This window comes from Heterodontus francisci, chromosome 13, assembly GCF_036365525.1.
Source record: "Heterodontus francisci isolate sHetFra1 chromosome 13, sHetFra1.hap1, whole genome shotgun sequence".
In the NCBI taxonomy this organism is placed as follows: domain Eukaryota; kingdom Metazoa; phylum Chordata; class Chondrichthyes; order Heterodontiformes; family Heterodontidae; genus Heterodontus; species Heterodontus francisci.
The window spans coordinates 57213167-57238550 of NC_090383.1; the positions used below are offsets into that span (position 1 = coordinate 57213167).

Below are 25384 nucleotides of genomic sequence, written 5' to 3' on the forward strand. Positions count from 1 at the left end.
TGAAACTACATAGGGACCTAAGACATTAAAGTCCAGTTACCAAGGCTACTAGTGAATTCTCCATGTGTTAGTGGCTGACCTCAGTATGTGGGGAAACATTCATTTACAAACTTATGGATAACATATTAAAAATTATTTGTTTGGAATTAGATTTGCCACTGTCTTAAGACTGATTGTGCTCTGTCCTACTGAAAGGAAATCTTAGGTCTTAAAGTGAAATAACCAATGCAAATACCATTTTAAATTTGGCTGGAATTTTGAAACTTTGCCTTATTGTCATCTTGATATTGAGTGAAGAGCACACAACAATTTTTACAATGTAATTGGAATTTATCATACATGTGCTTAAGGTTTCCAAGCATAGTTTTTTTTTTTATTTGTTCATGTGATGTGGGCTACTAAGGGTCTTGAAGAATTGGAAATTTTTAAAGTAAACCCAGCTGTAAGAAAGAAAAAAAATTGCATTTAGATAGCACTTTAGGACATTCCAAAGCACTTTACAATCAATTACTGTAAAGTTGAGTAAGACAATTTATGGTTTACACCATGTGAACTGCTCTTTCAGAGCAGCTCTTTTCTTGAAAGAAGAGTTCTTAGAAGAAGTTAGGACTCAACGTTTCGGGCAATGTATTCTGCCTGTCATAAAAACAAAGTGCTGGTGAAAGGTCACAGACCTGAATTGTTAACTCTGTTTCTGTCTCCACAGATGTTGCCAGACCTGCTGAGTGTTTCCAGCACTTTGTTTTTATTTCAGATTTCCAGCATCTGCAGTATGTTGCATTTATTTTAGTACTCTCTGTCTTGTGGAGAAAAGACTAAATCTGTGGAAGAGGTGGGTTTGGATGTGGTGAAGGATGGGAGTGTGGGTAAGATCTTACTACTGATTGCTCAGGCTTAGCATGTATGTGATAAGTCAGTATATGCTATTCTTGCACCTGATTTGTTGGCTAATCTATCCTGTGGTAGGTCAGTACATGCTAATGTTCTTGCTGTGTGGTGGATCTCGAGTGTGTGGAGAGTTGTATGTTAAAGTTTGTTGCACTTCGGAAGTTGGCTACGGAACGGGTGGTATGATTTTTGAGTAAGGGCAGCCAGATGTAATTCTTGAGTAGGCTGCTATCTTGGGGGATGGTGTGGTGTTGGTAGATCTCCATGGCTTCCTTGACGCATCTAGTATGCCAGTGTGTGATGGATGAGAGAAGTTTTGAGTTTGATCATTCGTTGTGCCATCTGGCTACCCCTACTCAAGAATCATACCACCACTGTGGGTTTCCGCCGGGTGCTCCGGTTTCCTCCCGCAACCAAAGACTTGCAGGTTGATGGGTAAATTGGCCATTGTAAATTGCCCCTAGTGTAGGTAGGTGGTAGGAGAATTGAGGGGAGTTGGGGGTGTGGTAGGAAATATGGGATTAATGTAGGATTAGTATAAATGGGTGGTTGATGGTCGACACAGACTTGGTGGGCTGAAGGGCCTGTTTCAGTGCTGTATCTCTCTGACTCTATGACACCTGCTCGACAATCAACAGACCAAAGTGCAACAGACTTTAACATACAGCCTCCACACACATACGATCCGCCACACAGCAAGAGCATCAACATTCTGGAGGTTACCATTGACCGAAACTGAACTGGATCAGCTACATAAATACTGTGGTTACAGCAGCAGGTCAGAAGCTGGGAATTTTGCAGCGAGTAACTCGCCTCCTGATTCCCCAATGCATGTCCACTATCTACAAGGCACGAATCAGGAATGTGATGGAATATTCTCCATTGCCTGGATGGGTGCAGCTCCAACATCATTCATGAAGCTCGACACCATCCAGGACAAAGCAGCCTGCTTGATCGGCACTCCATCTGCAACCTTCAACATTCACTCCCCTCACCATCGATGCACAGTGGCAGCAGTGTGTACCATCTACAAGATGCACTGCAGCAACTCACCAAGGCTCCTTCGACAGCACCTTCCAAACCCACCTAGAAGGACAAAGGGGGCAGATGCATGGGAACACCACCACCTGCAAGTTCCCCTCCAAGCCACATACCATCCTGACTTGGAACTATATCACCGTTCCTTCACTGTCGCTGGGTCAGAATCCTGGAACTCCCTTCCTAGTGGCACAGTTTGTGTACCTACACGCCAAAAACTGCAGCAGTTCAAGAAGGCGGCTCACCACCACCTTCTTGAGGGCAATTAGGGATGGGCAATAAATGCTGGCCAAGCCAGTGATGCCCACATCCCATGAATGAATTTAAAAAAAAAAATTAGCATGTACTGATATACCACAAGATAGATTAGCTGTCTAGTCAGTTGCAAGAACAATAGCATATATTGACCTATCACAGACACACTGAGCCTGAACAATCAGCAGCAATATCCCATCCACACTCCATCCTCCACCACATATAAACCCATCTCTTCCACAGATCCAGTCTCTTCTCCAGAAGATGGACAGAGTACGTTGCCCAAGACATCGAGTCCTAACATTTCTTCTAAGAACTCTTCTTTGAAGAAAACAACTGTCCTTTTTCAGAACCATTCACATGGTGTAAACCTTAAATTGTCTTACTCGACCTTACGGCCCTCACCATGATCAATTAGTTACTTTAAGTGTAAATACTGTTATATAGGCGAACATGGTAGGCAATTTGCACACACCAGGTCCCACATACAGTATTGACACAAATAATCTGTTAACACTCCTTGTCTGACATCTAGTATTGGATGAGCAAAAATTTTCTCCAACCAAATATTGGGAAGATCAAAGCCATTGTCTTTTGTCAATGCCACCAGCTCCTTTTCCTAGCTACCAATTCAGTCCCTCACCCTGGGCACTATCTGAGGCTGAATCAGACCTTTGGCAATATCTGCATCCTATATGACCCTGAGCTGAGCTTCCAAACCCATTCCACTCCATCAAGACTGCATTTTTCCATCTTTGTATCATCTGCTGTCTCCACCCTGCCTCAGCTGATCCACTGCTGAAATCACCATTCATGCCGTTGCTACTGCGAGACTCGACTACTCTAATGCTCTCCTAACCAGCCTCCCACCTTGCACCCTTTGTGAACCTGAGCTTATGCAAAACTCTGCAGCCCATGTCCTAACTCATGTTCACCCATCACCCCTATGCTCACTGACCTACATTAGCTCCTGCCTGACTGGCAGCACCTCTGTTTTGAGATTCTCCTGTTTGTTTTCAAATCTCTCCGTTGCCTCATCTCTCCCTATTTCTGTAACCTCCTGCAGCCCTACAACCCTCTGATTTCAGCTGCTTAGGCCCTAAGGTCTGGAATTCACTCCCTAGATCTCACAACCTGTCTACCACATTCTTTTCCAAGACACTCCTTTAAAACCTACCTCTTTGACCAAACTTTTAGTCACCTGCCCCAATATCCCCTTCTGTGGCTCTGTGTCAGACTTTGTTTGATGATGCACCTTGGGATGTTTTTACTATGTTAAAGGCACTATAGAAATGCAGGTGATGTTGGTTGAGGAAAAATGTTGCCCAGGACCCAGGAAAAACTCCCCTGTTCATTCAATAGTGCCATGGGACCTCTTTACCGCCACCTGTGCAGGCAGACAGTGATTCGGTATAACGTTTTATCTGAGTACTACACTGAAGTATCAGATTAGATTACGTGCTCGATGGGTTTGTACCCATTGCCATCTGACTCATGAAAGTGCCACAATTGAACCAATGCTGACTGTAGAAATTAAGTGGTTAATTTTTTAATAAACCAATGAGAAATTGCATGTATATTTTACCTATAAATATGGATGGTATCAGTTTTGTAGTTCATGTCTGCTCTTGCCTGATGGAATGTGTTATACTTTCAAAGACATTTTGAAAAATGTATTTTTTTTAAACTGTGCTAACTTTTCTTTAAACTAGGATATTTCAGCTCATGAAAGCAACTTATTAGGGGCGTTTTGTGATATGAATGTAAGTGACAGTTTTTTTTTCCGCCAATAGTTTTGCATTTTGTTTTTAGAATTTAAAAAGGATAAGTAGATATTCAATTACGAATAAAGTAGCATTTTGAAAAATATGTTTAGGATTAAAATTCTAGCAAACCTTGACTTGGCTCTAAATACAAAAGCACTGTGCATATATACATTATTCAGGTTTGAGCTTTATTTTTAACAAATACCATGACTCAACTTCTGTTTTCATGGACAGAGTAAAAAGCATATTGGGTGATTTAGTCTACCAGAAATAAAGCCTGAGCTGCAGCAGAGTTTTTTTTTCATGAAAACTAAGCTGATGCAACATGTGAAATCCTCATACAGCCAGGAAAAATCATATGCAAGTTGGATTGGCTAAGGGGCTGATTTTTGTAGATTTAAAGGTACTATTGTAGCCGTATGGATCAGAAACTATTTCTTGGAAAGTCTAGTTCATAAGTTGTCTTTTGAAACTGCAGTTTGTGATACAATTATAATTAATCACATTTGCTTGTTAAATACAATATGCAGATTGTAAGGTTTTCTTAACTAAATTTAGAGGTAGTAAATTCTTTGTAGGTATGGACATTAGGATAGTTGGTCCATCATTAGCTCCATTTTGCTAAGCATGATGGCTTTCATTTTGATTCCAATGCCATGCCTTCTCAAAATTCTTAATACCTTTATTTCCCAAGTCATGATCGATCTCTCTTTTAAAAGCCGCAATTAATTCTGCATCTATGCCCTTTTATGGCAGTGCGTTCATATTCATGTGGAAGAATCATTCCCAGTGTACTCTTGTCAGTTTTCTTTTATTTTAGAAATTTTAATCAAATCACCCCTTAATCTCCTGATCTCTCTGGTGTATAACGTAGGTATATTCCAGTCTCTCATCATAGCCCTTGATCTTGTGCATCATCCTGGTGAATTATTGCTGGACCTTCCCAATGGGCCAGTTTAATACTTCCTAAGGTGGGCACTCAAATATAATAATCCACACTTAGGTTAGATCAGCGTATTCTAATAGCTGTAGTACTTTCTTGCTTTTATTTTCTCCATCTCTTATGATAAATGCAACATCCCATTAGATTTAACAAAAAGCTTAAAACTACAGCTGTAGGAAGTCAGAAAATGCGGGAAACAGTGTGTCAGGCAGCATCTGTAAAGAAAACAGAAGTTGCCATTTTGGTATGGACAGTTAATCAGACCTGAAGTTCAGGTGACTTTGATCATTTGGAAAACACGACCAGCTATTTGAATGCATTGACTTATTGGGATCCAGTTTCAATGCTTGAATCTGTACTGAAATCCCAGGGAAAATACTATAAAGGTGCAGAGTTGATAAATATAGTTTATTGCATTCACACCTGTGGAATATGTATATTAATTTTTGCTTCTCTCGAGATGTGTAGGAAGCCAAGTGGAAAGTCTTAAAGTCATTATAAAAGTGTTAAGAAACAGTCCTGACTCCCTTTTTATAAAACCCTTGATTATTTTTAATTCTGCTGCTAGCCAAGCTTTTACATGTTTGTTTAGAGTATTTTGTGTGGATTTTATTTTTGATTAATTTGCATGATTAATAACTGTAGTAACCATTTATATTTTTGTCATTTATTTAGGATGTGGAAGTACCTTTGCACTTGCTTCGATATGTCTGCCTCTTTTGTGGGAAAAATGGGCTATCACTTATGAAAGATTGTTTTGAATATGGAATGCCTGAAACTCTTCCGTTTCCAATAGCACATGCTTTTATTACAATAGTATCCAATGTAAGTAGCGACATGTTTTTACTTTTAATTGTATTAAATACAAAGCTAGCTAGCTGATTAATCCTATCGAAACTTCACTCTTCTCTACAGATAGCCCCGTCTACTTGCACATGGATCTATGTGAAAGGCCAGTGGCATTTTGGGAAGGGGCTTACAGTACAAAAGTAAAAAAGTAGCGATGAATTGGTATGAAACATCGGTTAGGCCACAGTTAAGGGTACTTAGTGCAATTTGTGATTCCCTTCTTTATATAAAGGCCAGTCATACCATAGAGAACATACAATGCAAGTTTAGCAGGATGTTGTTGGGGAAGGGAACTATAATTGAAGAGAGACTTGAAATACTGGGACTTGAACCACTGGAACAGACAGTCAAGCAAAAATTTTATATTTTAAAAAATTAATGAAGAGTCTTCCCCTATTCAATCTCTTTCATCTGTTTGGAGAATTAATGATGAAGGCTCGTTAATTAAAAAAACTCTAAGAGAATGAATTTAGCTGAAATGACTTTACACGGAGTTTTGGAGCTTGGAATGCTTTGCCACAAGCGATAACAACAACTTGTATTTATATAGCACCTTGTAACAAGGTAATATGTCCCAGGTGCTTGCACATAAGTGCTATTGATCAAAATTTGACAGTCACATGAGATATCAGCAGAAGAGGTAGGTTTTAAGGAGAATCTTACATGTGGAAAAGCAGCAGCAAGGCAGAGAGGATTAGGGAGGGAATTCTAGAACTTGGGGCCTTGGTGGAGTGATTAAAATTGGAGGTACTCAAGAGACAAGAATTGGAGGAGCACAGAGATCGCGAAGGGTTATGGGGCTGGAGGAGATTAGAGATGGGAAGGGCCCTGGCCATGGAGGAGTTTGAAAACGAGGATGAGAATTTTAAAATCCATGCTTCCCAGAGCTAATGTAGGTCAGCAAGCAGGGGGATGATGGGTAAATGGGACTTAGTGCGAGTAAGGACAGTTTTGGAACACCTCAAATATAGGGAGGGAAGAATGTGGGAGGCTGACCAAACGTGTGTTGGTATGTGCAAGACTGGAGGTAACAAAGCCATGGATAAGGGCTTCAGCAGTAGATGAGCTGAGGCAGGGAGGTAGTCAGACAATGTTAGTGGTGGAAATAGGCCATCTTTGTGATGGCATAGATATATGGGCGGAAGCTCCTCTCTGAGTCAGATATGATGCAAAGACTGCGAGCTGTCTGGTTCAGCCTCAGACAGTGTCCAAGGAGAGGGATTGAGTAGCTGGATTAGGAATGGAGTTTATCGCAGGGACTGAAGACAATGGTTTCGGTCTTCCTGATACTTAATTGGAGGAAATTTCTGCTCATCCAGTACTGGATATTGGGTAAGCAATCTGACAATTTAGAAACGGTGGCGGGGTCAAGAGAACTGGGTATTGTCAGCATACATATAGAAAATGATGCTGTGTTTTCGAATGATGTCGCTGAAGGGCAACATGTAGTTGAGAAATAGGGGTCCAAGGATAGATCTTTGGGGGACATCAGAGGTGACCGTGTGGGAGCAGGAAGAGAAGCCATTGTAAGTGATTCTCTGGCTACGACTGGATAAATAAGGATGCAGCCAGGTGAATGCTGTCCCACCCAGGTGGATGACGGTGGAGAAGGGTTGGAGGAAGATGGTGTGATCAACTTTCAAAGGCTGCAGACAGGTTGAGAAGGATGAGGAAGGATACGTAGGAAGTCATTTGTGACTTTTTAAGAGCCATTTGGGTACTGTGGCAGGGGTGGAAACTGAAGGGATTCAAATGTGGAGCTGCAGGAAAGGTGGGCATGGATTTTTTTTTTTTAGAATTAGAATATTACAGCGCAGTACAGGCCCTTCGGCCCTCGATGTTGCGCCGATCATCTGACCTACACTATTCCATTTACATCCATATGTCTATCCAATGACCACTTAAATGCCCTTAAAGTTGGCGAGTCTACTACTGTTGCAGGCAGGGCATTCCACGCCCCTACTACTCTCTGCGTAAAGAAACTACCTCTGACATCTGTCCTATATCTTTCACCCCTCAACTTAAAGCTATGTCCCCTCGTGTTTGCCATCCTCATCCGAGGAAAAAGACTCTCACTATCCACCCTATCTAACCCTCTGATTATCTTATATGTCTCTATTAAGTCACCTCTCCTCCTCCTCCTCTCCAACGAAAACAACCCCAAGTCCCTCAGCCTTTCCTCGTAAGACCTTCCTTCCATACCAGGCAACATCCTAGTAAATCTCCTCTGCACCCTTTCCAAAGCTTCCACATCCTTCCTATAATGCGGTGATTTGAGAGGTGACAACACGTTCGAGGATTTTGGAGAGGAAGGGGAGGATGGAAATGGGGCGGGACGTAGGGGTTAAGGGTTTTTTTGAGGTGAGGGGTGATGACGGCAGATTTGAAGCAGAGGGGCACAGTACCTGAGGAGAGAGACCATTTAACAATATCGGCTAAAATGGGAGCGGGGAAGTGAAGTTGGGTGGTTAACCGTTTAATAGGAACAGTGCTAAGGGAGTAGGAGGTTGAGCTCAAGAGAACTTTTAGGAAGTTTTACCTGGCCGGCTAGGAGAAGGCAGGAAAGCAGTAGAGGCAGATGATCAGGTGGTCTTAATCTTAGTGACAAAGAAGTCCACGAGTTCTTTGCACTTGGAGGTGGAGGAGACAAAGGAGAGGGTGGTATGCAATAGACAATAGAAACTGGGGGTGATCTTTGCATTCTAGGATGATTCTGTAATCGGGAGCAGTTTTGACAGATGAGAGCAGGTCTGTTATGGTGCATTTATATGGCCAACCAGATCTGGCAGTGAATGGCTAAACCAGTTACCCGTCATATCTGTTTAAATTTGCGTCCTTCGTCTTGAGAGCGGAGATGAGGCAGTACTGGGGAAACATCCAAGGTCCAGGGCATCAAAGGTGGAGATATGAGGATGTGGTTGAGCAGTTTGGTAGCCACAGAAGTGTCATCGTGAGTTGAGGGCTGAAGGCAAGACGGTTAAGCTATTGAAAATGCACTTCTAAGTGAGTTTTTCCTAGCAGCGGACACAGAAGGAAGTAGGATTGGAAGGGGGACATGTGTGGAGCACGATTTAAGAAAGTGATCAGAGATGGCGTTGTCTGTGATTGACATGATCGGAGTAGCAAGGTCAAGGGATGGCTGTGAATATGGGTTGGTGAGTTTGTGGATGAAGAGATTAAGGGAGGATAGGAGGGCAATGACCTTGGGAGAGAGACCATGATGAATTCAGATGGAGGTTTAAATCTCCGAGGAAGGGAAGTCACTGGTGCAGAGGCCGAGGGAGGAAAGCATTGAAGGTATCTGAGGCAAACACTATCGCATCTTTTTAAGGGAAAATGGGAAAACTTTTCAAAGTAGAGGCAGAAGCAAGCCAAGGGAGAGAATAAAGCTGTGGGATTATCTTTGGATTGCCTTACTAAAGAGCATCCTCAGGCGAGGTGGGCCAAATGGGTTCCTTTTAAATTTATACAATTCAAAGTTTTAAATCCAAATTATTGTACTTTTGTAATTCAGGAGTATTGTTTCATGATTTGGATAATGGTACCATAAACTGTTCCACGAGTGGAAGGACATCTTGAGAGAGTAGTGAGCAAAGTACCTTTTTAAAAAAAAAAAAAAATAATTCTTTCATGGGGCGTGACCATCACTGGCAAGTCCAGCTTTTGTTTCCCATCCATAATTGTCCTTGAGAAGGTGGTGGTAAGTTGCCGCCTTAAACAGCTGCAGCCCATGTGGAGTAGATACACCCACAGTGCAGTTAGAGAAGGAGTTCCAGGTTTTTGACCCAGTGAGAGTGAAGGAATGGCGATCTCATTCCGAATGAAGATGATTTGTGGCTTGGAGGGGAACTTGCGGGTGGTGGGGTTCTCGTGCGTCTGCTGCCCTTTTCTGTCTAGGTGGTAGAGGTCGCAGGTTTGGTAGGAAGCTTGGCGAGTTGCTGTAGTGCATCTTGCATATCTCAAACGAGAGAGAATCTAACCATCTCCCCATGACGTTCAATGGCATTACCATCGCTAAATCTCCCACGATCAACATCCTGGGGCTCAACATTAACCAGAAACTGAACTGGACCAGCCACATAAATACTGTGGCTACAAGAGCGGGTCAGAGGCTGGGAACTCTGCAGTGAGTAACTTGCCTCCTAACTCCCCAAAGCCTGTCCACCATTTTCAAGGCACAAGGCACAAGTCACGAGTATGATGGAATATTCTTCACTTGCCCGGATGAGTGCAGCTGCAACAACACTCAAGAAGCTCAACACCATCCAGGACAAAGCAGCCGCTTGATTGGCACCCCATGCACTACTACCAACATTCACTCCCTTCACCACCGACGCACAGTGGCAGCAATGTGTACCATATACAAGATGCACTGCAGCAACTCATCAAGTTGCCTTTGACTACACATTCCAAACCTACGAACTCTACAACTGAGAAGGACAAGGGGAGTAGATACATGGGAACACCACCTGCAAGTTCCTTTCCAAGCCACATACCATCCTGACTTGGAGCTATATTGCCGTTCCTTCATTGTCGCTGGGTCAAAATCCTGGAACTCCCTTCCTAACACACCCAAGGACTGCAGAGGTTCAAGAAGGTAGCTCTCCACCACCTTCTCAGGAGCAATTAGGTTGGCCTAGCCAGCGACGCCCACTTCCCATGAACAAATAAAAAAAAAAGTACACACTGCTGCTGCTACTGTGCGCCGGTGGCGGAGAGAGTGAATGTTTAAGGTGGTGGATGGAATGCTGATCAAGCGGCTGCTTTGTCCTGGATGGTGTTGAGCTTCTTGAGTGTTGTTGCAGCTGCACTCATCCAGGCAAGTGGAGTGTATTCCATCATACTCGTGACTTGTGCCTTGTAGATGGTGGACAGGCTTTGGGGAGTTAGGAGGTAAGTTACCCACCGCAGAATTCCCAGCCTCTGACCTGCTCTTGTAGCCATGGTAATTATATTGGCTACTCCAGTTCAGTTTCTGGTCAATGGTTACCCCCACTGGATGGAGTTAAATGGGGATTCAGCAGTGGTAATGCCATTGAATGTCATGGGGTGATGGTTAGATTCTCTCTTGTTTGTGATGGTCATTGCCTGGCACTTGTGTGGCACGTATGTTACTTGCTGTTTATCAGCCCAAGCCTGAATGTTGTCCAGGTCTTGTTGCACATGGCCACGAACCACTTCAGTATCTGATGAGTCTTGAATGGTACTGAGCACTGCGTAGTCATCAACAAACATCCCCCCCTTCTGATCTTATGATGGAAAGAGTGTCATTGAAGCAACTGAAGATGGTTGGGCTGGGGAAATTACCCTGAGGAACTCCTGCAGTGATGTCTTGGGCTTAGATGTTTGGCTTCCAACAACCACAGCCATCTTCCTTTGTGCTACATACAACTCCAACCCGTGAAGTTTTCCCCCCCGATTCCCATTGACTAGTTTTGCTAGGGCTCCTTGATGCCACACTCAGTCGAATGCTGCCTTGCTGTCGGCAGTCACTGTCACCTCACCTCTTGAATTCAGCTCTTTTGTCCATGTTTAGATCAAGGCTACAATGATGTCTGGAGCCGAGTGGCCCTGACGGAACCCAAACTGAGCTTCAGTGAGCAAGTTATTGCTGTATAGGTGCTGCTTGGTAGCACCGACGACGGCGCCTTCCATCACTTTACTGATCAAGAGTAGCCTGATGGGGCGGTAATTGGCCGGATTGGACTTGTCCTGCTTTTTGTAGCTGTATTGGAACAGCTTGGTTAGGGGCGTGGCTTGATCTGGAGTACATCTACTTTCGGGTTGTTATCGGGGCCCATAGCCTTTGCTGTATCCAGTGTCTTCAGATGTTTCTTGATATCTCGTGGAGTGAATCAAATTGGCTGAAGACCGGCATCTCTGATGCTAGGGACCTCAGGAGGAGGCAGAGATGGATCATCCACTCGGCACTTCTGACAGAAGATGGTTGCAAATGCTTCAGCCTTGCCTTTTGCACTCCCATGCTAGACTCCCCCATTATTGAGAATAGGGATGTTTGTGAAGTCTTCTCTGATTAGTTGTTTAATTGTCCACCATCAGTCATGGCTGGATGTGGCAAGACTGCAGAGCTTCGTTCTGATCCGTTGTTTAGGATTACTGAGCTCTGTTGCATGCTGCTTCCCCTGTTCAGCATGCATGTAGTCTTGTGTTGTATGTTTACTGGGTTGGCACCTTTGTTTTTAGGTTTGCCTGGTGCTGCTCCTTCATTGAACGAAGGTTGATCCCTTGGCTTGATGGTAATGGTATAGTGAGGGATATGCCAGGCCATGAGGTTACAGATTGTGGTTGAATACCTTTTTGCTGCTGCTGATGGCCCACAGCACCTCATGGATGCCCAATTTTGAGTTGCTAAATCTGTTCTGAATCTATGCCATTTAACATGGTGGTAGTGCTGCACAACATGATGGACGGTATCCTCAGTGTGCAGACAGGACTTCAGCTCGATAAGGAAGGACTGTGTGGTGGTTACTTGTTCCAATACTGTGGTGTACAGATGCATCTGCGACAGGTAGATTGGTGAGGATGAGGTCAAGCACCTTTTTTCCCTCTTAGTTCCCTCACCACCTGTCGCAGACCCAGTCTGGCAGATACGTCCTTCGGGACTCGCCCACCTCAGTCAGTGGTGCTACCAAGCCACTCTTGGTGATGGACATCGAAATCCCCCACCCAGAGTACATTCTGTGCCCTTACTACCCTCATTGCTTTTTCCAAGTGTTGTTCAACGTGGAGGAGCACTGATTTAGGAGCTGAGGGAGGGCAGGAGACTTTCATAGGGTCTGGAGTCAGTGTTGAGAACTGCCTCCCATCTTCTGCCATTCTCCCACCTCTGCTGTTAGAACAGGACATACCCAGGGACATTGGCTGTACGGTATGATTTGGTGATTATGACTGTGTTGGGCTATTGCTTAACTAGTCTTGTGGGACAGCTCTCAGTTTTGGCACAAGTCCCGACATGTTAGTAAGGAGGACTTTGCAGGGTCGACTGGGCAGTGTGTGCCATTGATGTTTCCGGTGCCTAGGTCAGTGCCTGGTTGTCTGTCCAGTTTTTTTTATTCTTTGACTTTTCTGTAGTGGTTTGGCACAACAGATTGGCTTGCTAGGCCATTTGAGAGGGCAGTTCAGAATCAACCACATTGCTGTGAATTTGAAGTCACACATAGGCCAGATCTGGTAAGGATGGCAGATTTCCTTCAGAAACAGAGGTATGGAGGGCAAAAGCAGGGAAGTTATGCTGAATCTGTATAAAGCTCTGGTTAGTCCACAACTAGAGTAGTGCCACCTGTTCTGGTCACCATGCTTTAGGAAGGATGTGAAGGTGCTTGAGAGGGGATTTACCCGAATAGTTCCAGGAATGAGGGATTTTTAGCTACAAGCTTAGGTTGGAGAATCTGGGGTGGTTCTCCTTAGAGCCAAGGAGATTGAGGGGAGATTTCATAGAGGTCTACATGATTATGACCAGTTTAGATAAGTTAGACAAAGAACAGCTGTTCCCATTAGCTGGTGGTACAAGGACTAGGGGAAGCAGATTTAAGGTTTTGGGCAGAGGGGATGTGAAGGAGGTCTTTTTTTATGCAGTGAGTGGTGATGACCTGGAACTCGCTGCTTATCTGGGTGGTGGAAGCGGAGACGATGAATGATTTCAAAAGGAAAGTTGATGGGTGCTTGTGGGAAATAAACTTGCAGAGCTCCAGGGATAGAACAGGGGATTGCTGTACAGCGTGCTGATATGGATTCATTAGGCAGAATAGCCGCTTTCTGTGACATAATGACTCTCTAACTCTTAGTTCAGTCATTTTTAGAGTAATACAATTCTAAGCTCATTACTCTATTGTCTTCACTCACCATAGAACGTGTAAATCCATGAGGCTTTACATTTTAAAAATTTAGAAAAAAAATCATCTTGCACAACTCTGCCATTAAAATCTGTTTATTTTTCACATCTTTGATCATAACTCACTCAGGTATGCCATGTCGGGTAGGATATAAATGGCAGCTCCCTGGTCTATATCACACAGTTGTTTAATCTTTCTAACTCCATGGCCCAAGAATTTGCAGTGGTAATGATGGTGAAACTCCGTGTTTGCTGTCGTTATGCCAGTGAAACTGACAGCAACTTTAGGAGTACGCGCATGCACACAATAACACCGAAATCCAGAAGTTTCTGTTGGTGATGCTTTGCTTCTTCAGAGGGTGCACTATTGGTCCTGAAAAGCTAATTTTATATTTGTGGAATGTCAAATGTCTCCATTATAATAAAAATCCGCATTTTGTTTTTTTGAAGTTTGTTCAGAATATTTCAGCTTCTATCTTACTGCAATCGTCATTTATTTCACTATCTGAAAATTTAAATTTAAAATTGAAGAGGTTCAGTGCTTTAAACCTCCTGCTTTGCTGTCTGAGAGAATGTCAGTGATCGGCTGCTTACCATGATTCCTGACATCATTGCTGCTGTTTGTTCAGAGATCCCTTGGACTTGGCTCCAGTGAAAGGGGAAGTCGGCACTGTGAGATTGCTGTGTTTGTGCAGCTTTCTTTGAGCTCAGTGGTGAGCACAGTTGCTTTACTGCAGACTGTAAAATCCATCCCTCTCTCTTTAATTTTCTAACTTTTGAGCTCCCTAATGTATTTAAAGATCTTGTATCTGCCTGCATTTCATGCCAATTTTTTACATTATAAATTCCGATGTCCACAATTCGAATGGAAACTACCTGTGTAAGCTTGTTGTATTGTAATTGTACCTACTCCTCTTTGAGGCACTGCAGCACCACCACTGTTGGGAGGGTGTAATTACAGTATGACAAGTCTACACAAGCCGTTTCCATTATAAGGATGAATCAAACAACTTACAATGGAAATATAAAAATAAGGGCAGAGTGTATGATGCTACTTGGTCTTGATTTGTGGTTGTATAAATTCCATGGGAGATCAATTAGTATTATATTGAATCTTGCATTTCCTGCCCCTAAAACATGACACTGTCAACTTTTCCATTATAAATTACTATTTCAAAATTAGGAATAACTGTGTCATCTTGATATCTTCCTGCCAGTGGTGGCTCTGGGGTTGCTTAGTCATGTGTCTCTTGGGTCCTCAATCTATACTACACCAAGCAACTTTTCTTGTTCCCAAATGCTAATTGTTGTGTATGGTAAATTTGGGATCTGTGGACATGCACTCCAAGGTCCCTCTGTTCTTCCTACACTTCTCTGTATCCTACCATTTATTGTGTATTCCTTGCCTTGTTAGCCTTCCCTAAATGCATTACCAACACACTTCACCGTACTGAACTCCCTTTGCTGCTATTCCACCCACCTGATAAGTCCATTGTTATCTTCCTGCAGTCTACAGCTTTCTTCTTGCTAATCAACCAAGCACTCAATTTTTGTATCATCTGCAAACTTCTTAATCATGCTCCCTACATTTAAGTCCAAATCATTGATATATACCACAAAAAGCAAGGGACCTACTGAGCCCTGCAGAATCTCTCTGGAAGCAGCGTTCCAGTCACTAAAATGTCCATTTACTCTTTGTTTCCTGCCTCTGAGCCAGTTTTGGGTTCAGCTTGCCACTTTGCCTTGGATCCTATGGGTTTTTATGGGTGACCACTCTGCACTGTGGGATTTATAAAAGCTTTGCTTAAATCCATGTAGACTACATCAAATGTAGTACCCTCATCGACCCCCCCCCCCCCCCAGTGTTACTTCCTCAAAAATTTCAGTCATGTTCGTCAGACATGATCTTCCCTTAAATCCATGCTGACTGTCTGATTGATGGCCTCTTTGTGAATGAAGATTTATTCCCTCAATTTTTTTTCCAATAATTTTCCCGCCACTGAGGTTAGGCTGGTAGGTCTGTAATTACTTGGTCTATCCCTTTCTCCCTTTTTAAATAATGGTGCAACATTAGCAGTCCTCCAGTCCTCTGGCACCACGCTCATTGTGCCAGAGGATTATATAAAGCACTGTGCTTAAAAATAAATTGTATCTTTATTCTCCCAAATTAAGAACTCCGCCTCTCGTGTATCCCAGAATGTATGAGATAAGGTGACTGAGAGGTAGGAGGTTTACCTCGGCAACGGATTTTTCTTCTGTCTTGTGAAAATAGAGGTGAGAACAACAATGGAGTCCGATGAACTTCATCTTCCTAGATAATTGAGAGTTGTTAAAGGGTGGAAAAATCTTTTTTAAAAAAAAAAAGGAAACCAAGTTGCTTGGAAGCAATGTACTGAAATGTAATTTCAGTAACTTGAAATGTAATTAGTTGTTAAAAACAATGTGGCATAGTGGCTTGATGCTTTGGAACACTAATCCACGACCCCCATGGAGTGATAGGTTATGCCTTTATTCTTTTAAATGCTGAGCTTCAAATCTTGGATGGGTAAATCCCTTTCTTAATGTGGAAAACAGGAGAATGTATTTTTTCCCCCAAAATTAACGACAATGAAATTGTAATCTCAAATTGCGTAATTCACAGCCGTGCTTTCTTGTGATTCTGTTAGACTGCCTATTATGGAGAAAAATACATTATCTCAATTTTATTTAAGGAGAATTTTGGGTACTTTTTTGTGCAGTGAAGGTGAATAAAATCTGACCATGTGCTTCCAAGTTATGTCAAGTAATAATCCTGGAATTCCCTACTTAACAGCATCTTCACCACACGTACTGCAGTGGTTCAAGAAGGTAGACGAACACCACCTTCTCGGACAGCTAGGGATGGGCAATAAATTACAGCATTACCAATGATGCCCAAATCCAGAGAATGAACAAATAAATGAAAACCTCGTGACCTAATAAGCTTTTCCATTTGAATGGCTCATTGTTCATTTGCATATGAAATTTAAACTACAGTCAAAAAGTGAGACCAATTACCTAATCTCTCCGAAGTGTTGGCTTGAGGTGCTATTTGTTGTTGTTACCATGATGTGGTTTTGTAATTGCTGTTTCAAATGCAGGCTTCCTGCCCATGCCATTTGTAGTACAGAAATTTCCATGGCATTGGAAATTTGTGAGTACTTGAATTGATGGTCTTAGTTTTGTTGTAAAATGAGATCCTCTGAAGCAATACTGGCCAAGTTAATACTCCAAAAATAGGCCGCAAGTCTGCATTAGAAAGTGAATACACAATTAATTTTTGAAGAAATCATCTCCGATTGAAATGTGTAAAGCAATACTATAATTATGCTGTTGTCTACAAAAGCACAGTAATAGACAACTGGTTTGTAACTTAGCAACTGCTGGAAGACTGATTGAGAAAGCTAAACATGAAATCTAGTAACCATAGTTTTGTGTGAGGAAAATTATAATAAAGTTCAGCTGACCTGTAGTTTGCCAGTTAGGGCAAAGGCTTGACTTTGTCTGTTTAGCTGGTTGCTTAGGCTTTTCAGATGGATTACTTATTACATTTTGCAGTTTTTGTGTGTAAGCTGTCTTTTTGGGAAAAAGTCTGCAATCGATATTCTTTTGTTCGTGGCCCATAACAAGATTGGAATATACAGGCAAGGAGTTGGTATGGCAAAAGTTTCTATAATTTTGTCTAAGCAGGAGTATTCTCTTTGTCTCTGGAACTCTGTTGTGTATGGGAGAGAGGTAAGAGGATGTTGCTTTCTGATGTTTAAAGAATTTTTATTGCCATTCCCCTGAAAGTACTTAATTTTGTTTTACTCGGGTAGCATTCTATAGGTACTGGGAGCCCTCCAGTACTTTACCCAGTCTTCATTTAACTCAAGATAATGATAACAGGCTGTTTTGCAATGAAGGGCATTGCAGTTAAGATTGATCATTGTCTATTGTCTATCTACATGTCCAGTAAGTGTTAGTAGAGGGTATGATAACCTACTGGTTATGGTACTAGACAAGCAATCCAGAAGAGTTCAAATCTCACTGTGGCAAATTGTGAATTTAATTTGTATGGTACCACCAGAGAAGTTATCATGAAAGCTTGTGGATTGTTGTAAAAATGCATCAGATTCATTTGATGTCATTCAGGGAAAGAAACTTCTTATTCCTCCACAGTCTGACCTATATACGGCCACAGTTCCACACTATGTAGTTGAATCTTAGTGCCCTCTGAAGTGGGCTTAGTAATTATTCAAAAGTAAAGATAAAGAAGCAGGGATGGACACCCTGATTAAACTTCCTTTCTTTAAGGTAATGAGAAGGAGGGTATGCTTTCTGGACAAAACATACACCCCAGTTTTCTCCTCTTCCTATCTTTGATACATTAATTTTTTGTACCATATTTTCTTCATGGAGACCTGTTATTTCAGGTTTTCACTGCCCCAGGCTGGTTCAAAGTGCTGGGTCTCCTTGAAATCCTCGGCGGCCTTCCAGAATATGCATATTTTGTCCTGTAACTCGGGTCGCCTGGATGCCTCCAGAATGTATAGGCTTGAAATTGTGGGTTTTCATGAGGCGGAAAAGCAAATTGTAAAAGTGAGAATATCTTCTAATGTAAATTATTCTGACTTAATTATAAAAACAAAGAATTGACAAGGATAGTGGAGGATCTTATCCATTGAGTCTTTGTATCTTTTTTGAGGCAGCTGTGGAGTATCGCTTTTTAAACCTTTATTCTTACTATGCTTCTACAGTTTTCAGCAGATATTTATTTTCTTCATCTTGGTTCACTTAGAATTTTATTTCTGCAGAAGTAGTAGTGCTTTTGTGAATTCTTTTTTTATACTTCGGGGTAAGGCAGAACTGGTTTATTGCTCAGGTTGCAAAATAGTTTTAAGATGGATACAAGACAGGGTGTCTTGATTTGGATTGTCTATTTTAGGGCAGGGTGTCCACACTCTGGCTCCCTGCAGCCTCTTAGCCCTGGCAATCTGGCTGTCGAAGGCCAAGTAACTCAATGGTATCTGTGTATTTTATTTCTTCTTCAGTGATTTGCCTAAATTAATGTTGTGGTCCTGTAGGTTTGGAAAGAGTGCTTTGTGACTTCATATGTGGCTTGAGCCTTCATGGTATATACTTATGCAGTCTTCAATGAACGAAAAGCTTGTTGCCCCTATTTTACGGTGTTTGACCAATGAGTTGGGGTTGAGGTTAAAGTATGTGTTAGAAAGGTACTTATTTTGAGTTACTCATTGGGACTTTAGTTGTGCTTGTGAGATACCTGTTTTGATGTATACTGAGAAGTTTGGGTTGGGATGACTTTTTCCATAGTTTCTGACATGTTGGTATTTATGTAGAAGGTTAGAATTGGCTCAGACAGTATCTTCTGTTGGTTGTCATTATTTTTGGTAAGGGCTTCCTTTCATATGGAGGTCCCAATCTTGGGCAGTATGATGTAATAAAGATGAAGGGAATGGATGCTACCTTGCCTACTTCCATCTCTGTAACATTGCCTGTCTCCTCTTTCCCCTATCCCTGCTTCTGAAACCCTCATCCATACCTCTAAACTCGACTATTCCAATGCTCACCTGGCTAGCCTCCTACCTTGCACTGTCTGTAAACTTGAGCTCACCCAAAACTCTGCTGCCCGTATGCCAACTTGCACCAAGTTCTATTCAGCCGTTACCCCTGTGCTCGCTGACCTACATTGACTCCCAGTCTGCTACCCTTTATTTTCTCTTTTTTTTGGTTTCAAATCTCTCTACGGCTGCCTTTCTCCCCCTGCCCCCAAATTCTCTAACCACCTACAACCCCCTGAGATCACTGCACTCCTCCAATTTTGGGATCTTCCATCTCACTGATTTTCATTGCTCCACTATTGGCTGCTCTCCCTTCAGCTGCCTCGGCTCCAAGTATTGGAATTTCCTCCCTAAAACAGTCTGCCTCTCTAACTTTTTTCTTCCTTGAAGATGTTCTTTATAACCCATCTCTTTGACCAAGCTTTTGGTCGAGTATCCTTTTACTACCTCCTGTTTTGTGGTGTCAGATTTTGTTAATACTGCTGTGAAGCACCATAGGACATTTTGTTATGTTAAAGGCGCTATACAGGTGCAGGTTGTAAGATAGTTTTTTGCTAATAATGCGTACCCTATTTATAAGCTGCTAGATGAGCCAATGGAGCACTTAAGTACTCTTAAGTTGGCACTCTACCACACCTGGTGCAAAATTCCACTAGCTTGAAATTTTATACTGGAGGTGGTCTGTCATCTCCTGCTTTAGTAGCCTTTGGAATCATATTGTTGACGTGACTCTGTCACTTAAACGTTGATGACCACCTGAAAGCACTTTGCAGTAGTATGAAAGAGATAGTATAGTAGCAGACTATTAATGACCATTTCTTTTGAAGGGGCTAAATTTCAATTGATACAGGGCTTAATTAATAAAAACAAACAAATGTAAAGCCGTGTTTTTCAGGCTTTGTGTCGGGTACTCCCTGTAAATATTGGCACTCTTCCAGTGACTCTTGGTCAGGTGTTTTCAGCTGGTTCACCACCTGGACCTCTGGTTTTGTGGTTCTCTTATGTACACAACGCTAACCTTTGGCACTCTGCTTCAGTTTTCTTGTCCTTCATCCTAATTACTGTCAACTCAGGGCATTACATGGTTGGTTGCTTTCTGATTTTTTATTTTGATGGGCAGCCACACTCTGATCCTCTGCTGGGTATCAGAATAGGTTGTTGCATGTTCAGTCCTGGAAGATGAATACAGCTTGCCTTTCCACCCCAGCAGTTTTCTGACTTGCCTTTTTGCACGCCTGCATAGCCTGAGTGCTTCTTGATCCAACTGTTCCTGGGTGCCTCTGAGATTGCTTGCTCACCCTGTTGATTCCTAGCCTATAACAGGTAAAGGAGAGCAATAAAAATGTAAGAAATGAAGGAGTCGAGCGAGATAGAAATGGAAGAGAATGATCGCGAGATTTGTGTGCAGACAACTGTACCAAGATCTTTAGCTTCACTGTGAGAGAAACTCTGGGTTCCTTTGATGAGAGTTGACACAAAGATAAATTGAGAACTGCTGAATTAGTCTTTCTTTGCATTTTTTGTCAAGCGCAAGTGATCCTGAGGTTAAAAATATAAAACCAAAATAATTTGCTTCTTGCCCGAGAGAGTACTATTTGTTAAATGTGATGAGCCTTTACAATGCCTTACTGCAGATCACGAGTGTCAATGAAGATCACGCGGAAGTGCTCATGATGGCTTCGTCTTCGGCACTCAAACTTACATGATTGCTTCACCAGAGCGCGAAAAGGCTTTGGATGGTTCTTGGGTGACATAGCCTAGCCACTTACACTATTGGACCTTTGGTAGGGGGTAACACAGAAAAGGTATAACTGTGCACACATTAAGAGAGGATGATAGGGATGCTGAAATCATACTTCCTGTGGCTGTACAGGTCATGTGGTGGGTTACTTTTGCAGTACTTTCCTAACAAAGTGGTGAGGATTGTGGTGGTATGCTGTGCATAGCACAACTTTACCCTGCAGAAAGGACTGTCCCTCAACCAGGAAGATGTGATGCCTGTGGAATTGTCGATCTGGAGAATTGCAACCCAGATGTTCCTGTCGCCGTGGTTTGTGTTGCCCCCATGGCTGCAGAGGGTAGGGTGGCTAGAGTGCTGCTGGCGATCAGTTGTTTGGACAGTAATGAACGTGGCAGAATGCCTCCTCCCTTTCCCTTCCCTAGGAAAGCACACAAAAGGACAAGCAAGATTGACAGTCAAAAAATGAACTTCTATTGCAGAACTGTAAACAACAATTGAGCTATTTGGTGGAAAATTATAAGAATTGAGGTAATTAAGCATTTTTTACTTTGGAAACAAGGTTGTAATGCAGTCGATACCTAAAATTTTCAAACTGACTTCTGACTAAATAAAATTTAAGGGCAGCAGCAACAACAATATAATACAAATAATCATGAGATATAAATATCAATCAATAACAACAACAATTGCATAAGAATACTGCTTTTTAAAAACTGCTTATGTACTGCCTTTTTATTAAAAGTTCCTTTGCAGTGAAACTAGCTTTCTACAGTTCAGTCATTTTAGGACGGATCTTTTTACTCGCCTCTTTGTAACACTCCTAATTGAATCGTTAAGTGTATCTTCACTCGTGTCATCTGGTCAGACTTTTTTTTGGTCAACTTCAGATTCACCTCCTTTGTTGTCTCTTGCCCCACCCCCACTTTACTTGTTTAAAACCTTTCACATTTCTAATATCAGCTAGTTCTGAAGAAGGGTCACTGACCTGAAACGTTAACTCTGCTTCTCTCTCCACAGATGCTGCCAGACCTGCTGAGTATTTCCAGCATTTCTTGTTTTTATTTCAGATTTCCAGCATCCGCAGTATTTTACTTTTATTTTAGTGGCTGACACCATTTGTTGCCCTTCTACAGATTCTTTCCCAAGATTTCTTGCGCTTTCAAAAATCCCAAATTGGTCTTCAAAATCTTATTTGTTGAAAATGACAGTTAATATTTTAGCATGGTAGAATACAGATGAAATTCAAGAGTTTGTAAAATAATATTATACTTTTAGTAGGTGGTAATTTGTTACCAGTGAATTGTAACTATATTTGTTTTATGTTACAGATCAGGATATGGTTACACATCCCTGCTGTTATGCAGCATGTTATACCCTTTAGGACTTATGTTATAAGGTGAGTGATCAGATTAATTACACTTGTGATGCCTTCATATTCATAATTGACTTTCGTACATTTCATTTAAAAAAAACTTATAATTTGGAATAATATTAAATGTGTATTGTTATGACCAAGGTGGGAGGAGTGCAGTCTTTTCTAGTTCCACTTCTCCACAGGCCACAACATATACTTAAATGTTTACCCAATTACCGATATGGTCAATCATAGACTCTTTTTTTTTTAAATCCCAGAATAAAATACACAAGCCAGGTTTCTTTAATAAACAACAAAATTATTATAAAACCGATCTTAACCAGTAACGAAGCAAAGCATTATCATATGGATCGAAATATGAAAGTTCCCTTTTTACCATGGCCCTTTGCATGCATGCGCGCACACACAACACACAAACGTTAACAGAAAAAAAATTTTTTCTTTAGAGCTCTGTAACAAAAGAAAGACGAAAAAGAATACTTTGACCAAATACTTGCTAACTCTTGAAGGAAAAAAAAAGATATGGAAAGATGTCAGTTGTCCCTTTTTTGATTTGGCGTCCCAAATACACGTAGACAGTTGTCACTGGGATCTTTCTAGAACAGTTCTTTTCGGGCGATGTTGAAGATCAGTTTGACAGGTTTTACGGGCAAAACGCAGCATCAAGGGTTTCTGGCAGGCCTTTCAGGAGGAATGCAGCATCAATTTCTCTATTTCTTACACTCGCTTCAAAGAGCTTCTCAAAGAGATGGAAAAGCTGGCCGGCTTTTCAAAGAGATGGATAAGGCTGAGCTGGGGTGACTGCTCTCTTGCCTGGTTTATAAAACTCCTTTCAGGACACTGTCCAAAACGAAACCGAAAATAATCTGGAGTCAAGCCTCCTGACCCTATAAATCTTGACCTGTCACTTCTCTGTAAACATCTCCCTTTAGTCCAGAAAGCCCCTGCTGGGTACTTATCTGAAGACCGGTGACTCCCAGAAAGGGTTGCTTACAAACCAAGTTCCCTCAGTGTCCTTTCCATGACCCCTGTGAAAAAAACATCCATGGAATCCTTTTCCGTTTTGCCAGATAAGACAAAGTCCATAATTCTAAAATAAGAGTCCTCAAAAAAAAACTTAACATAAAAATAGAAGCACTGTCGTAACAATATTTAAAAAAAAAATAATTCTATTTTTTTTAAATGTTCAAATCTAGGTATTTGTGTAAACTTTCAGACCAGGAATTGCGGCAAAGTGCTGCACGCAACATGGCAGATTTGATGTGGAGTACGGTTAAAGAGCCCTTGGATACGGCACTGTGTTTTGACAAAGAAAGTTTGGATCTTGCATTCAAGTACTTCATGTCACCAACTCTAACTATGAGGTTGGCTGGACTCAGTCAGATTACAGTAAGTTGTTATCTTGTAAATGTTCATTAGCTAACAAAACTGAATTTTATGTGCCGTTCAATTGGATCTAGTTGTTGGTTGCATTTTATTATTTGTACCCAGATTTGCTGCTTTTTTAAAAAAAAACAGCTTTGACATAGAATTACATAGCCTGCATCTGTGCTATATATTCTGTTTGGCCTAACTGGTCCATGCAGGTGTTTACACTCCATACAAGCCTCCTTTCCCCACCTGACGCCTTCCACCCCTGCACCCTCCCCCCCCACCCCCCACCACATCTAACCCTATCAACATAACCTAATCCTTTCTCCATCCATGTTTATCTAGCTTCCACTTAAGTGCATTTATGCTATTTATCTCAACTACGTTTTGTGGTAGTGAGTTGCACATTCTTGCCATTCTGGGTAAAGAAGTTTCTCCTGAATTGCTTATTGGTTTTATTAGTGCCTACCTTTTTTTAATTTTGGTTTTCCCCATTCATGAAAACCATATTCTCTTCATCTATCCTATCAAACCCTTTCATAATCTTAAAGATCTCTATTGGGTCACCCCTCAGGCTTTTTTCTAGAGTAAAGATCCCCTGCTTGTTCAACCTTTCCTGAGAAGTATATCATCTCCGTTCTGGTACTATCTCCAGAACACACTAATCTAGTGTGGTCTAACTAAAGTTCTGTACAAGTTTAACTTAACCTTTCTGCTTTTCAATTCCATCCTCCTAGAAATGAATTCCAGTGCTTGCTTTCTTTGTGGCTTTGTTGACCTGTGTTGCTACTTTTAGTGGTTTGTGTATTCGTATCTCTAAATCCCTTTGTTCCTCTACCCCAAGCAGTATGTGGCTTCCAGATTTTTCCCATTCTACAAGTTTAGTAATGTCTTGTTGCAGTCTTGTGCAGTATTTACTAAACCCCACAGTTTAGTATATTTACAAATTTTGAAATTTTACTTATTCCAGAATCCAAATTATTTATGCTAATTTTCAAAGTGTAGTTATATTTTATGTTGATACTGGCAAGCTACACCTACACCTGTTCCAATTTTTGCGGTAACATTTCTAAATGATTTATGTTTCTGATACCAATTAAATAAAAGCAGTATTGTTTGAAGGTAATGGAGTGAATTGCTGTGGGGGTTCTCCTGCTTGTTTGCTGTAATTCAGTGAGAGAGGTGCATAAACCCTGGAAAAATGGCATAAATGGTGCTTGCTCTGTTTTTCTAAGGTTTCTTCAGTTCTTCTGCAGAGGTTATGGCAGATGAGCAAGAGCACCTCTTGAAAATTCACCCCCATTATCTTCAAGTCTGTATAGTATATGTAATGGTTTGGAATATACTCCAGCTTAAGTGCTTCTCAAACTTTTAAGTTAATTATCACTTGCAAGTGAAAAAAATTAAGACGTTAGATTTGTGAAACTCCAAATTAGTATGGAATTCCTATTCTATTCTACTTGTGAAGTGTAGTAAAGTTTACCAATAAATTTGGCAAAACTTGGAAGAGTAGATATTCATTCAGTTGGCGGCGCAGTGTTTAGCACTGCAGCCTCACAGCTCCAGCGACCCAGGTTCAATTCTGGGTACTGCCTGTGTGGAGTTTGCAAGTTCTCCCTGTGTCTACGTGGGTTTTCTCTGGGTGCTCCGGTTTCCTCCCACAGCCAAAAGACTTGCAGGTTGATGGGTAAATTGGCCATTATAAATTGCCCCTAGTATAGGTA

General features: G+C 41.7%; 1 protein-coding gene across 6 annotated transcripts in view; it reads left to right on the forward strand.

Annotated features, from left to right (window-relative positions):
• Positions 1-25384, forward strand: part of usp34 (ubiquitin specific peptidase 34) — a 405374-nt gene that overhangs the window by 38222 nt on the left and 341768 nt on the right. For all 6 annotated transcript variants that reach the window (XM_068044870.1, XM_068044865.1, XM_068044869.1 and 3 more), the window contains exons 4-7: positions 3894-3944; positions 5566-5715; positions 22243-22310; positions 23486-23678. In XM_068044870.1, coding sequence (XP_067900971.1) covers positions 3894-3944; positions 5566-5715; positions 22243-22310; positions 23486-23678 — 462 coding nt within the window. The remainder of the gene's footprint in view (positions 1-3893; positions 3945-5565; positions 5716-22242; positions 22311-23485; positions 23679-25384) is intronic.